This window comes from Melanerpes formicivorus, unplaced genomic scaffold (genome assembly GCF_026170545.1).
Source record: "Melanerpes formicivorus ecotype bairdi unplaced genomic scaffold, bMelFor1.0.p_v2 SCAF_10, whole genome shotgun sequence".
Taxonomy (NCBI): Eukaryota; Metazoa; Chordata; class Aves; order Piciformes; family Picidae; genus Melanerpes; species Melanerpes formicivorus.
The window spans coordinates 1,419,577-1,432,338 of NW_027142362.1; the positions used below are offsets into that span (position 1 = coordinate 1,419,577).

General features: G+C 40.4%; 1 protein-coding gene across 1 annotated transcript in view; it reads left to right on the plus strand.

Moving 5' to 3' along the window:
• FAM169A (family with sequence similarity 169 member A) overlaps positions 1 to 12,762 on the plus strand; it is a 41,867-nt gene that overhangs the window by 2,546 nt on the left and 26,559 nt on the right. Inside the window, exon 3 of the mRNA XM_068143351.1 lies at positions 12,197 to 12,330. Within this exon, the coding sequence (XP_067999452.1) occupies positions 12,197 to 12,330 (134 nt within the window). The remainder of the gene's footprint in view (positions 1 to 12,196; positions 12,331 to 12,762) is intronic.

Sequence of the window (12,762 nt, forward strand, 5' to 3'; positions counted from 1 at the left end):
TGCATGGTGGACTTAGAAATGAGCAAGCACTGTGTTGGTTCCCAAATGGCAATGCTCTTAGTGCTTGGTAAGGAAGCCAATTTTAGGACAGGTGGCTCTACTGCACATGCCCCACCCTGGATTTCCAAAGGAATCTGGTGTGTGAATATGAGCCAACAGTGTGCCCAGGTGGCCAGGAGGGCCAATGGCATCCTGGCCTGCATCAGGAACAGTGTGGCCAGCAGGAGCAGGGAGGTCATTGTGCCCCTGTACTGTGCTTTGGTTAGGCCACACCTTGAGTACTGTGTCCAGTTCTGGGCCCCTCAGTTTAAGAAAGACATCAAAACACTTGAACGTGTCCAGAGAAGGGCAACAAGGCTGGGGAGAGGCCTTGAACACAGCCCTATGAGGAGAGGCTGAGGGAGCTGGGATTGTTTAGCCTGGAGAAGAGGAGGCTCAGGGGTGACCTCATTGCCCTCTACAACTACCTGAAAGGTGGTTGTAGCCAGGAAGGGGTTGGCCTTTTCTCCCAGGCAACCAGCACCAGAACAAGAGGACACAGTCTCAAGCTGTGCCAGGGGAGGTTCAGACTCGAGGTGAGGAGGAAGTTCTTCACCGAGCGAGTCATTCGGCATTGGGATGTGCTGCCCAGGGAGGTGGTTGAGTCATCGACCCTGGAGGCGTTCAAGGGGAGATTGGACGTGGCACTTGGTGCCATGGTCTAGGCATGGGGTCTGTGTTGATAGGTTGGACTCGATGATCCTCGAGGTCCTTTCCAACCTTAGTTATACTGTGATACTGTGATATTTGATGCACTTGTTTGGCTAAGAGCCCATTGCATCACCTCAGCTTTTGCATGGCTTTCCCTCCTGCTCTGTTTTTATACTCTTCTTTCTTAATTTGTCACGCTAGCAGGTAAATGGAGAGAAAGTGAATTTATCTTCTGAAACTCATTGCGTTGCTGCCATTTATCTAAAGCACCTACTTCATCCCCTTTAGTAAAATAATGATGTTGTTCATTAGTTCCTGTAGCTGCTCATGGCTAAATGCACCGTAGTCAGATTGCTCTATTTTCTCCCTTCTATCAGCCACTTATGGAAGTCAAATATCTGTAATAACGTTATGGGCTTTTTTTGTTTGTTTGGTTGGTTTTTTTAAGACTCAGTTCTGCTGATGTCTTTAAATAAAATATCTCTAGATGAATGGGACTTGGTTTTTCATGTCCAAGCAAATGTTATACAGTTGTGTTCTTCCACTGCTGTTTATGTTTCCCTCCTGACTGTTTAATTTCTCTCAAGTCAGATATTTAGAATAATTACTCCATCCCCTTCCTCCTTTGGGACAGCTGGTATTAATTTTAGGTATCATCTGAGTTTTGACTTATTTAATTTTATATGCTTGTGTCTAAAATAGTTGCCAGTAGGTTGAGTATACAGTACACTGTAAGAGCATGATGAAGCCAGCCATTAGCTCTTCTTGTGCAAATTGTGCTTTTCAGTTTATGTTACACTGTAATTAAGATGCTACAGCTAGGTCTCCAGGACTGTCCCTGTACCTGTTTTTCACAGGGTAAGATTTCTCACACTTCCAGGTTTCTAAGCCCATTTAGAGGTCCTAGGCAGACCTTACTATTGAGAAGCAGTCTAGCTGTTGACCTAGAACTTGAGGCTCTTGTTTTGGATTCAGCCTCATCACAAAATCTTTTGATTTTTAGAACACCGTGGAAGTCCAGTTTCTATGTGTTAGCCATGTAACAGCAAGACTGGGAAGGACATTCAGTGAGTAACAATATATGGGTATGTATGACTCTGGAGCCTGAGAAATAGAGAGTTACTGGATGATAAACCTGTATGTCTAGTTTAACAATTGCATTAATGAAGCCTTAAATTTCCATCTGTCTCTAGGAAGATGGAAATCTTCCTACCTTCCATTAAATCCATGTTAATCAGTTTGCAGGCAGCAGTCTGGAAGGTGAAACTATGGTGTTCAGGTGGCATATAGGCACCTACATATCATGAATGTGGCCCCCAGGTCTAAAAAAGCTACTCAAAGCTCAAAGATGAGACTAATCAACAATGATACTCCTTCAAGTGTAACTGAAGTCTCAGGTATGGAACAAGTAGAATTTTACTCAGACTGAGCAGTATGTGTCTCCGATATAAGGGCTGTCATAACCTCTGTGCTTTCCATGCCACAGGTAAGGCGAGTTACACAACATAAACATGTAGTTATGGTCTACAAGGAAAGAAAACAGGAAACAAAATCCTACCTTTCTTGAAGAAAAAAAAATCAGTCCAAACCCCAGCAAACAAACCCAAGTCCCTTTCCATAATAGCACTGCAGTGAGTACACTCCTTCCCTTGGGGGAAAGTAGGAGAAAACAACACAAGAGAAAGTCTAGCTGGTTTAAATTTGCAAGTGGGAGGTGTGCAGACACTGTGATTGTGGACATGTTGTAAGAATCTATGTAGAACAGGCTGGTGTGTATTTTCCACATAGTGTAATGGTTGTGTACTGAGGCCCCCCAAAAGCTTTTTGTGTCAATGTTCAGTTATTCTGTGTTGTCCTTGAGAAGTGATTGGCAGACCCTGGCAGCCTGTAATAGAACAAGAGGACACAGACTCAAGCTGTGCCAGGGGAGGTTTAGGCTGGATGTTAGGAAGAAATTCTTCACAGAAAGAGTGATTTGCCATTGCAGTGGGCTACCTAGGGAGGTGGTGGAGTCACCATCACTGGACATGTTTCAAAAGAGACTGGATGAGGCATTTTGTGCCATGGTTTAGCTGATTAGGTGGTGTTGGGTGATAGGTTGGACTCAATGATCTCAAAGGTCTTTTCCAACCTGGTTAATTCTGTATTCTGTATCCTCAGGTTGCACATAGCTGAAGTAAAGTTTGTCCTGCTCAGTTACTGAGAGGTCTGTAGATGCTTTAAAATGTTAGGTTTGTAACCTTTGGAACTGCTGGCTGGTTGCTGGTCTTTATAGCATTACTGACAACAGATGGCAAATGGCTTTGCTGATGTAATTCTTGCTAGTGTTTCATTCCTGTGAAGTTGCACAGTTTCAAAATCTCAGAAAGTGCCTCCATATTTTCTCTGTGTAATGACTTCAAGCCAAATGAAATAAAACCATTTTATATTATTCAAATTCCCATGGTGTCATGTGACGTTTTGGTAGTGATTGCCTTGCAGCAGTTCCAGATAAATGCACGTTTGGTAGCAATTTAAGGCCTGTGTCCTTTAAGTAATGCTTATTAGTACGTAGCAGATGCTGTTTAGAAACATTATGCCTTTTAATAGGCTCTGCTTTTAGACTGCATGTTCTCATTCCAGGCAGACGGTGGATCAGGCAAGCTTGGAGGTATGCTGTCGTTTATGCAAAGCCTAAGTCAATTTTCTGCTCTGAAGTCAAGCCATGTGTTTTTCCTTGTTTCTTCCATTCTGGTCATAGCTGCCTTGCTGTGTTTTCCCCCCAGTCATATCTTTGGCTGATTGTCAAGCCATTACAATCAAAACCTTTTGAATTTTTAACCACCAGCAGTGGTTTCTTTTGTTCTTACAGAAGAGCCTGTGTAAACTGAATTTGAACACTCTCAGCCTTACTGTCAAGAGCACAGCAAGCACAGAGTTGGCCCTCTGTTACCAGCCAGTCTTCCCTTCTCTGCTTCTTCTTCCTCTCAAAAGGAGAAAAAGGGAAAAGCAGAGCCATGCTGATTTTGGAGCACCTTCAAAGGCATGTAGAATAGCTGACACAATGGTACAGGGAAACAAGAGAGATGTTTACATATTTCCCCCACTACTTGCAGCTGTTTATTAAAGCAAGTTGTGAGAGAGGTTAAGAGGCTTGTGATAGCTAGGACAGGTGATGTATTAATTTGCAGCCATGTAATAAATTCAACAGAGTGGAAATTATTGGGGGAAGGGATTTTTTTTTTTCTTATTTCCTTTTCCCTCTTGAATTAATTGCATTATTCTGAGATTATTCTGGCTGTATAAACTGCTCCTTGCAAGTAATTTGGAGAAAGGCTGCTGGGCTTTCTTAGGCAGGCTTAAACACTCTGCTGGTGGGAGCAGTAGATTTGGCAGATGGAATGCATTAGCAACTCAAATGATGTGGTATCTGAAACTGGTATCCCTGAAAATCTAGGCAGTTGTCTCACATTTTCATTGCTGCATTGTTTTGGGGAACATTGTCCTTTCTGACATCAAACCAAGATTTCCAGGTGCTCTTGCTATGCCACACCTACTGCCATGGTTGATGTGGCATGAAGATGTGTAGGGTGGTCTTAAGTTTCCCACACCTGCTTTGAATAATGGTGGTAATAGGGAAACATATTTAAAATGACATTTCAATAGTAGCCCTGATTGTGACAGTAGGTGTTTCAGTAGCAATTTTAAATGTTCCCTGGTCTTAAAATATGGCTGTTTCCTGAAACTGCCCTGTCAGTCTGTCCGGCTTCTCCCTGTGGGATGAAATCATCTTCATACGAGAATCCAAGTGATCTTTGCTTTGGATCAGAAGTGAAGCAATTGTTTGCCAAAATGAGTTGTCATTTCCTGCCATTTCACTATTCCTTGTTTATCACTGTGGGAGATGTTATCTTCCTCTTTTCCCTTCAGTTATAGGATGATTTTTGACCAAGACATCCTCCTTTCTGCCTTCCATCTTTGTAGGAGATTGTATTGCTACTACCTGTATTTGAACTTGTCACTCATAAACGTTCCACTGCTGGTCACAGAATCTTTTCTGTCATTTTCTTTTCAAATCAGCCTCTTTGAATAATGAAAGCACTCCAGTGATGTATTTTGGTGTCATTCCTATTTCTTCTTTGCTTCAATTTCAAGTGTCAGACCTTAATTTGAGGTCGGGCCTGGACTATTAACTTCTGCTGACAGAGCTGCTATGGATATGATAAAATGACATGTAGCACTGGTAAAACTGCTGGGAAAAAGTCACTGACATGGACACAATCCTTCTGGAAAGCTTGTGTAGGTTGTGGGGTTTTTTACATATGCAAGAAAATTGATACCACTGCCCTCAGTAGCTGGAGTAAGAGTTTTCCAGGAACACTTCTGCCCATTTCTTGTTTGTATGATAAACAGTACATAGTAAGGACTCAAATCTGATGTTCACAGGTTCAGAGGTATTAGCAGCATTCCCACTGAATCCATGGAATTTCCTTGAGGAAAACCTGATGTGGCCACAAACCTTAATTAACTGCAATCCTGAATGTCCCTTTTCTTCAGGACTACATCTTTCCTGAGTTTTTCTGTGAGCTTTTTTTTTTCTCCTTTTGTTTTTTTCATCTAAGCTCTGTGAAGAAGAGAGTTAAATGTGCAGCAGTCTGAATTCCTGGTATGTCATACTTACATGCTTCCATGCTTTAACAGCACGCTGCAGTTTTTATTTATAAGCCCTGTTTCTGGGCCCTAATACCTCAGCTTTTTTCAATTACATTAGGTTAGAACTTTGTGCAACTCATGCCAGTCCAGCTGTGCATTCTGTGTGTAATAGGACAGAGGGTAGTCTGTTTACACAGATGTATTTTAATTTATCTGTACTATGAGCTGGGTGTGGCTCTATTTTAATAACACTGCTAAAGACCCATTTGAGGAAAGATAGATGTTGCTGGAGCTTGTTTGCTGGAACTTTCAGTAATGGAGAGCTGCAGATTAGAGTGGAGCAAATACCCCTTCAATGTGTACTTGCCATTGTGTGATCCCTTCAATACACACTTGCTTTTCTAGCTTTGAAAACATCTTAAGGTTGCTTCATCTGAGTATTTTTTTCAAAGAGAGCTAAATAATTAAATCAATTGCTTAATTCCTTTGTCTGTTCCCCATTTCACAAATTGCAGATTGCATTATGTTTTGGTAAGTAAATTAATGTGTTTTATGGACCCTGGTGATAGGAGGTTCTGAGAGCCTTCAGAGCTCACTGAAGTTGAGTGGAAATTGAAGGTGCTTGATATTTTTCAGTTAGGTTTGTCTAGTCTCTGCCTTTCCTTATCTACAATCTGCTGTATATATATATATACTTAAAGCTTCTTTTTCCTCCCCTTTTCTGTAATCAGTAGTAAAACTGTGCTAGGAGGACTGCGATGGCCAATACGACAGCATCCTGCATTCAGCATGCCCTGCAGTTGAGTGGCAGTTAGCAGTAGAGACATGTATGGCAACAGGTGAACTTGTCTACTTAATCTGGTTACTTAACTGGGAATGGGATTAAGTTATTTATTTCCCTTCTGCCATTATTTATTGATTCCACAGCAGAAAATTACTTACAGACAGAAACTTGTGTTTAGTTGTCTTCTGCAGCCCTCCTTGCCACTAGCGCTTGCCATTGTGATGGAAGAGCGAATAACAGATGAATGGCGTTTTTTTAATTGAAACAGAGAAATCTGTTAATGCCAATGTTTTGGGTTTTTTTTATCCTTGGATGTTCCAGGAGTGATTTCCCTATTAGTAATGGTGAAAAGCAGTACAGTGTGTAGGGCATTGTTTTCATTAGTGATGTACAGCATGTGGTTAAGAGCTGCCTTGCCATTTTGGACAGACATCATACCATGGTGCTTGCCCACTAGGTCCATTGCCAGCACATGTTGTGATACTGAAGTTTCACTTACACTAGAACTTGGGTTTTTGACATACACTTGCTCAATTATATTCAGGATATGAGAGTCAGGTTCTGTCTGTACTTGTGGGAATGTGCCAAAGACCTCTTCCTTCCTCTGAAAGGTTAAACAAATATGATTGTCTAATGATAACCACATGCGTAAGAGATGTTTCAGCTCGTAAGAAGGAAAGGAGAAGAGTTGATGTCAAGCACTGCTGTTTGACACAGAGCTCTGACTCCTGTGAGAATCAGGAAAACAATTTTTAATATATGTACATGCTTTAGAAAGGCAAAGAAAAGTTCTTTTTAGATCCCAGACACTGTCATGGCTGTGCTGCTGTAGTGTGGCAGTGACAGGCACAGGAAAACAGAGAACAATTTATGTTATGAGTTCTTTGTCTTTTTATGTTGTGATTTCAGAAGTACTGATAAGGAAAACGCCCTTCTGAAGTGGTAGATAAGACATACACTTAACTGATAAGAAGGCAGAGAGAAGGTGAAGTGATTTGTTGGGGGCTGCAAAAGCACACCTGTGTTAAGAGTAAATCTTACGAGTTCTGGTCTCGGTTGCCTGGTTTAATTACAAGAACACTCACTCCTAAACAGTGACATGATACACTGTTAGTTTGTGTTGGTGCACATTTGTCTCATATTATAAAGTGGTTTAAAACAACCAAAACACAAACTTCTTGGGCAAAACTGTCAGAAACATTTAAAACCTCCTGAAAAGTTTTAAATTATTAAAAATAAATATTTTTTTTCGGTGGTGACATAAATTGAAAATAAAGTAAAAAATGAAACCAGTACTGCTGCTGCAAAGTGAAAGGGCAAAAATGGATGCAAAATAATCAAACTTGAAAGTCAGGAATGTTATTTTTTTTTATTTGTCCTGTTTCTGCACCACTGAGATCAGACTAAAGTATTTTTTATATTTTTGACCTGTAACATTTTGTACAAACGTGCAGAGATGCACAGTCCAAACACAAATTCTGCAGTGACTGATGGCTCTTCTGTAAACACCCAATTCTTAATGGATGCATGTAGTATCATCCTCTGTGTTTGTAGAACATGAAAAAGTAGTTGTAGGATAAATGATTAATTCACTTCAGGCATAACACTTTTCATGCTTCATCTACGGTGAGGTTGATGTATTTTGCTTTACAATCTGGCTGCATTCTAAATGGTCTTACAAATCTCTGAAATGGGCTTTTCAACAAGTAAGTCTTTCCTGGGAGTACCAGCAATACCTCAATGCATCTTAGTCAACCCAGTGGTGTGTCTGTGCTGAAAACAACTGCATTGTGACCTTTGTTGTCGTAAGGAAACAATAAGCTACATATGAATGGGTGAATAGAAACTGCTTAAAAATGAAAGCAAGTACCTAATCGTGGTCAAAAAGGACTTAAATATATTGGCAATACATACTAATGGAAACTTAAATTGAAATGTATTTACAAAGAGACAGAGTTGATTGCCCCGAGTTGTAGCTCATTTGTTAGCTAATGGCAAAATAGTAAAATTAATACTTCTTTACTAAAATGACTGGTCTAATGAAAGAGAGCTTGAGGGGTATAATGGTGATTTAAATTGCTGTAGCATTATATGAATAAGTCTGTGGTTATCTGTATTCCAGTTAAATTATTTCTATTATGGCACAAGATTTAGTTTCAGAGGATATAGAAGGATCATCACAAAGAGTCTTCAGAATATCTGATTAGGTTAAAGCATGTCATTCACCTTCAGGCATTAGAGCAATCTGTAGTTTGGCTTGTGGAATTCCACATACAAGTGCTTGTGCACCATGTGTTTTCTGTTGTATTGAGAATGAATTCTTTTGCCCATGGAAAAATATTTCCTGCTTACTTTAACTGATAGAATGAAATTCTTGCTGAATCTGTAATGATGAGGGTCTGTCTTTAATCTGCAAAAAATAATTTCCAGTTTAAGGTAGAACATTTTATGATTGCATTTGTTATTTATCTATTTGATGCAGAGCATAAGCATGTTCATCTTATCTGGCTGGATTCCCATATATTGGTCTTTGAGGATCGTAAGTGAGCTTTAACGTCTCAAGAAGGGTATTTGTCCACTTCATGAAACTATCATAAAATTCATCTCTCTTCTGGAGAAGATCAGGGGTGGAATAGCAGTGGGGCTTGAAAAAGCTACGTTCAGGAGTCAGGACTGAAGTAAGTGCCTTAGTTTATGCTTCACTGGCAGAGTTGCTAATGTTTTAGGTCTGTGGTACCTACAGTTGCTGGAGGTTAATATCTCATAAAGATGAGATATGAGCATTGCCTACTTGTTTCTGTAGCTGGTTTTGGCTGTAGCTTTTCACGTTAAAAATCACGTTCTTAGTGAAAACCGATGGCAGATCGCTAGAGTGAGAGGAGATGCGCTTACACATCCTCACTTGAGAATGTGGCCCAGACTGCTCCATGGAAACAACAGAGAGGAGAACCAGAAGCAGTGTTCGTTTTTGCTTAAAAATCTGTTTTCTGTGCTTGAAATGGAAATGTGCCCATTCAGATTTCTCATTTATTCATCTCTAGATAAGGAGGGTATTTTTTCAGTGGAATTGCATTCAACTCCTCCTCCTCTATCCTCAGTGTCAGTGCCCTATAAAAGCCAAGGTCTGGTACCTGTCTGTAAACCTTCATTGTCAGTGCAGTGTAGAACCTGCCCTAGGTGAGGTCTTGACCTTGTTTGCCAGCTTTGGCTTAATAAGATGGCAGCCACTTCAGCACTGATGGCAGGAATACCTCTAGCTCAGCAGGCCTCAGGGTCTAAATTTACTTTCCTTATGGTTTATGGTCCCTCCTCTGTCGCTGCAGCAAGGGGCCCCCTTTTTATGACCGCCCCTCCTGCTCCACTTCACTCTCCCCTTCGCTCCCTCCCTCCCCAGATGGTAACCCTTTGTGCACATCGCCTGTCTGAAAGAAGGGCTTGCTGGGTGCCTAGGAGATTGGCTGCCTCAATGTACTCTTTTGTTGCTGCTAGGTAGGATCAAGTTTGAAAGAAATCCTGTCGTTCAAATGAGGTTAAAAGGCTGTCCTTGGAACGTCACAATTTTGGGATCCCATGCTGCTGCTGAGGAGCCTCAGACTGAAGCAGTCACAGTAGTGACTGAGGGAGTAGTGCTGCTTTGCTTTTAAAGCAAACTTACATTGTTTTGCCTTTGATTTTGGAACCTTTGTAACATCCTGTTAGCCAGCAATAATTCTTGTATTCAAATGCTTAATAGCAACAATTATGGTTAGATTTTGCTGATTTGTTTGTTTGTTTTGATTTTCCATATAAACAAGAGGAGCACAAAAGGGACAGGAGGGCGAATACAGTTTCTTCAATTCATACTGGGAAAAACTGAGAAACACGTTAGTTAACTGAAAAGAAACCATCAAACCAAATCAAACTAGTGATTTTTCTCCTGCCTATGGCAGTTGAGCAGTGTTAGTGGTATCTGCATGTGTGTACAGGTTTGGGGAGGATGTTCACAAACACCAGCTTCAGCACAGCTGGCTTCTCAAGGACACTCCAAGATACCTAAAGTCAGACGACTTCTCCGTATTGTCTATGACGCAACCTCAGTCTTGCTCGCTCGCTTCCCCTGTTCCCTTATATACAGAAACCAAGACAGATTTATTTTCTTCATGAAAAATACTTAGATTTAGACCAGTTCAATGAAAGTCTAAGAGTTTGTTTGTTTTTTTAGTAGGAAAAAAGTATTTCCAGGGAAAGCTGTATTAATGGAATTGCTCAGTAGTTCTCCCTAATGCATCATTATTTAGTCTGTGACATTATTTTATCCTTCAGTCACTGTTAGCTTAGAATACAAGCATATGATGTACCAGAAAGTTAGCGTAACTTTGAAGGTGTTAGTTGCTCTGTTCAGTGAGGACAAAACATCGTGATTAATAAGTTGCTTTGGCAGGATGTAGCCTTGTAAGCAGCCTCTCATGAATAGTATTTATTAACATGGCTAATACTGTGCTTTGTGCTAAACTGAAGTCTTACTTGCTGCTCTTTGGCAAGGAACTAATTTACTGGTAAATTTACTTCAGAAAATTACTCAAGTTTTTAATAATAATATTTAATTTCTTTACCTTATATGGCTGTTTTGCTTGCTAGTGTGACACAGAGCGCTGGGGAAGGCTGCTGCAGAAGGAAATAGCCAGGGCTAAGCACTGGCTGGAATTTTATAGTGTAACTCAACTTGCCAGTGTAGCAATGCTGGTTTCTTTCCCATTTTGTCACACAGACCTACTATGAAAACCATTTACAGAATAGCTTCTGTTCAGCATTCTGACTTACATAGCTTTGCTGTCAAGTTTCAAGATGTAAGCTGATTGCTTGCAAAGGGCAGGAAAATAGTGTTTAAAACATTTAAAATGGTGCTGGGTGGTGGTGAATAATCAGTTTCTTACTTTTTTGCTGGATCACTACCAGAGGGAGGATGGTGGGACAGTAGGTGGTTGGTCTGACCCAGTACTGCCAATCCCATGCTCCCACTTTTACATTGAAAGGATTCATTTTCAACATGGTACTTCTGTAATTCATAGTTTCTGAATCCTAATACAGACAGTTCTTGCAATGCCCCTTGTAAGACTGTTCATTCTTGCAGTCATTTACTTTGTGCTTACTATTGGTGTGGTTATTTGACATTAAAGGTGGGCCATGGGAAGACAAGCCATGAGAAGATTCAGAACTAAGACTCCAACTATAGCAGTACGGTGGAAGGTTTTGTCTTCACTTTGGGGCTTACAGGAGTTGCAGGTGTAGATCGTTGATTGAAAGCCTCTTAAATTGAAACTGTTTCCTTCCTGTGACAGAAGACTGGCAGAATACTGTTACCTATCTTCTGATGTTCTTTATCTTGGGCTGCTGATGAACCACCACCTATCAGTCTGGTTTGTTTCTCAGGAGCACCAAGTTAGACCTTGCATTTAGCTGACAGGCATCAGATGTATGTAATTTTTGTTTGCATGCAATTAACAAATACCTTGCATGAATACCCTTTAACATTGAGTCACATGGAGTAAAAGTTATGTTGCACAAAAGATGATGGTTACTATTTTGGGAACTCTTATGTAAGTAAACATTTTTTGACATTATTTTATTGTTGTGAAAGGGTCTAACTGAAGTTACTAAAAAAAGAGAAAGAGAAAACTAATGATAAACAACAGATCATGGACTGACCCATGAAGGGGCAAGCTTCCAAGAAAGAGTGGAAGCTTTGGAATTCTTTTCCTGTTTTATTTTTGGACAGTAATGAGACTCAGGCTGTATTCTGGAGAATCTTTTTTTTTTTCCCTAGCTTTAAAGTAACTTACACCTGGAGAAATTTGAGGCCATGCTTGTTGAATTCAAAGGAAACAAATGTGGTTGGATGCTGTTGTGGTTCTATTTTGTAAAATTGCTTGTCAAGAGGTAAATAACATATAGATGGGTTTTTACCAGCCTTACTGGTTTACACAAAAGGCTCTAATGGGAACAATAAGGGCCCAGCTACACCAACCAGCTGCTGAGGAAACGGGTTTTAAAGTGCATGTTTCTTGGTTAATTTAAAAGGTAACAATACCTTGCCTCTTATTTTAACTACAGGTTGCCTTTACTTGGTAGATACATTTGCAGGAGACCCAGAGGTTCTGCAAGCAGATGCTGAAACCTACTATGAAAAACTCTTGAAGAAATCATCATCCACTCATGAAGTTTTTCTGATCCCTGGAGGAGAAGAGGTAATAGGCTGATGTTTTTCATGCTGCAAGTTAGACGCTTGCAAACTAATTTGTTGGTTGTACTCAGAGTCTGTCTGTGAATAAGGGCAAACTGGTGTGGCCGGACTACAAGTCTCTTAAAATCAGCAAATTCTGCATTATTTCAAGTCGTTTGCATGCTGCAAATGAGAGAGAAGCTGAGACTGCAAGTCTAAAACCCTCTGAGTGTGGCTGAGGGTTTGAAGTACTTAGTTGAGCTTTACATCTTGACCTGAAGGTCTGAATCTAAAGTATACTTGTTAGATGTTTGTACCACGGCACAGCTCTGTATTCTGCCTTCACTGTCCAATTTACACTGGCATTGTGATATAGTCTGGCTTTTCTTTCCAGTCTATCCAATGCTTACATTAATACTTTTAAATATAGATTCTCCCAAAGGAGTTCTGGTGAGAT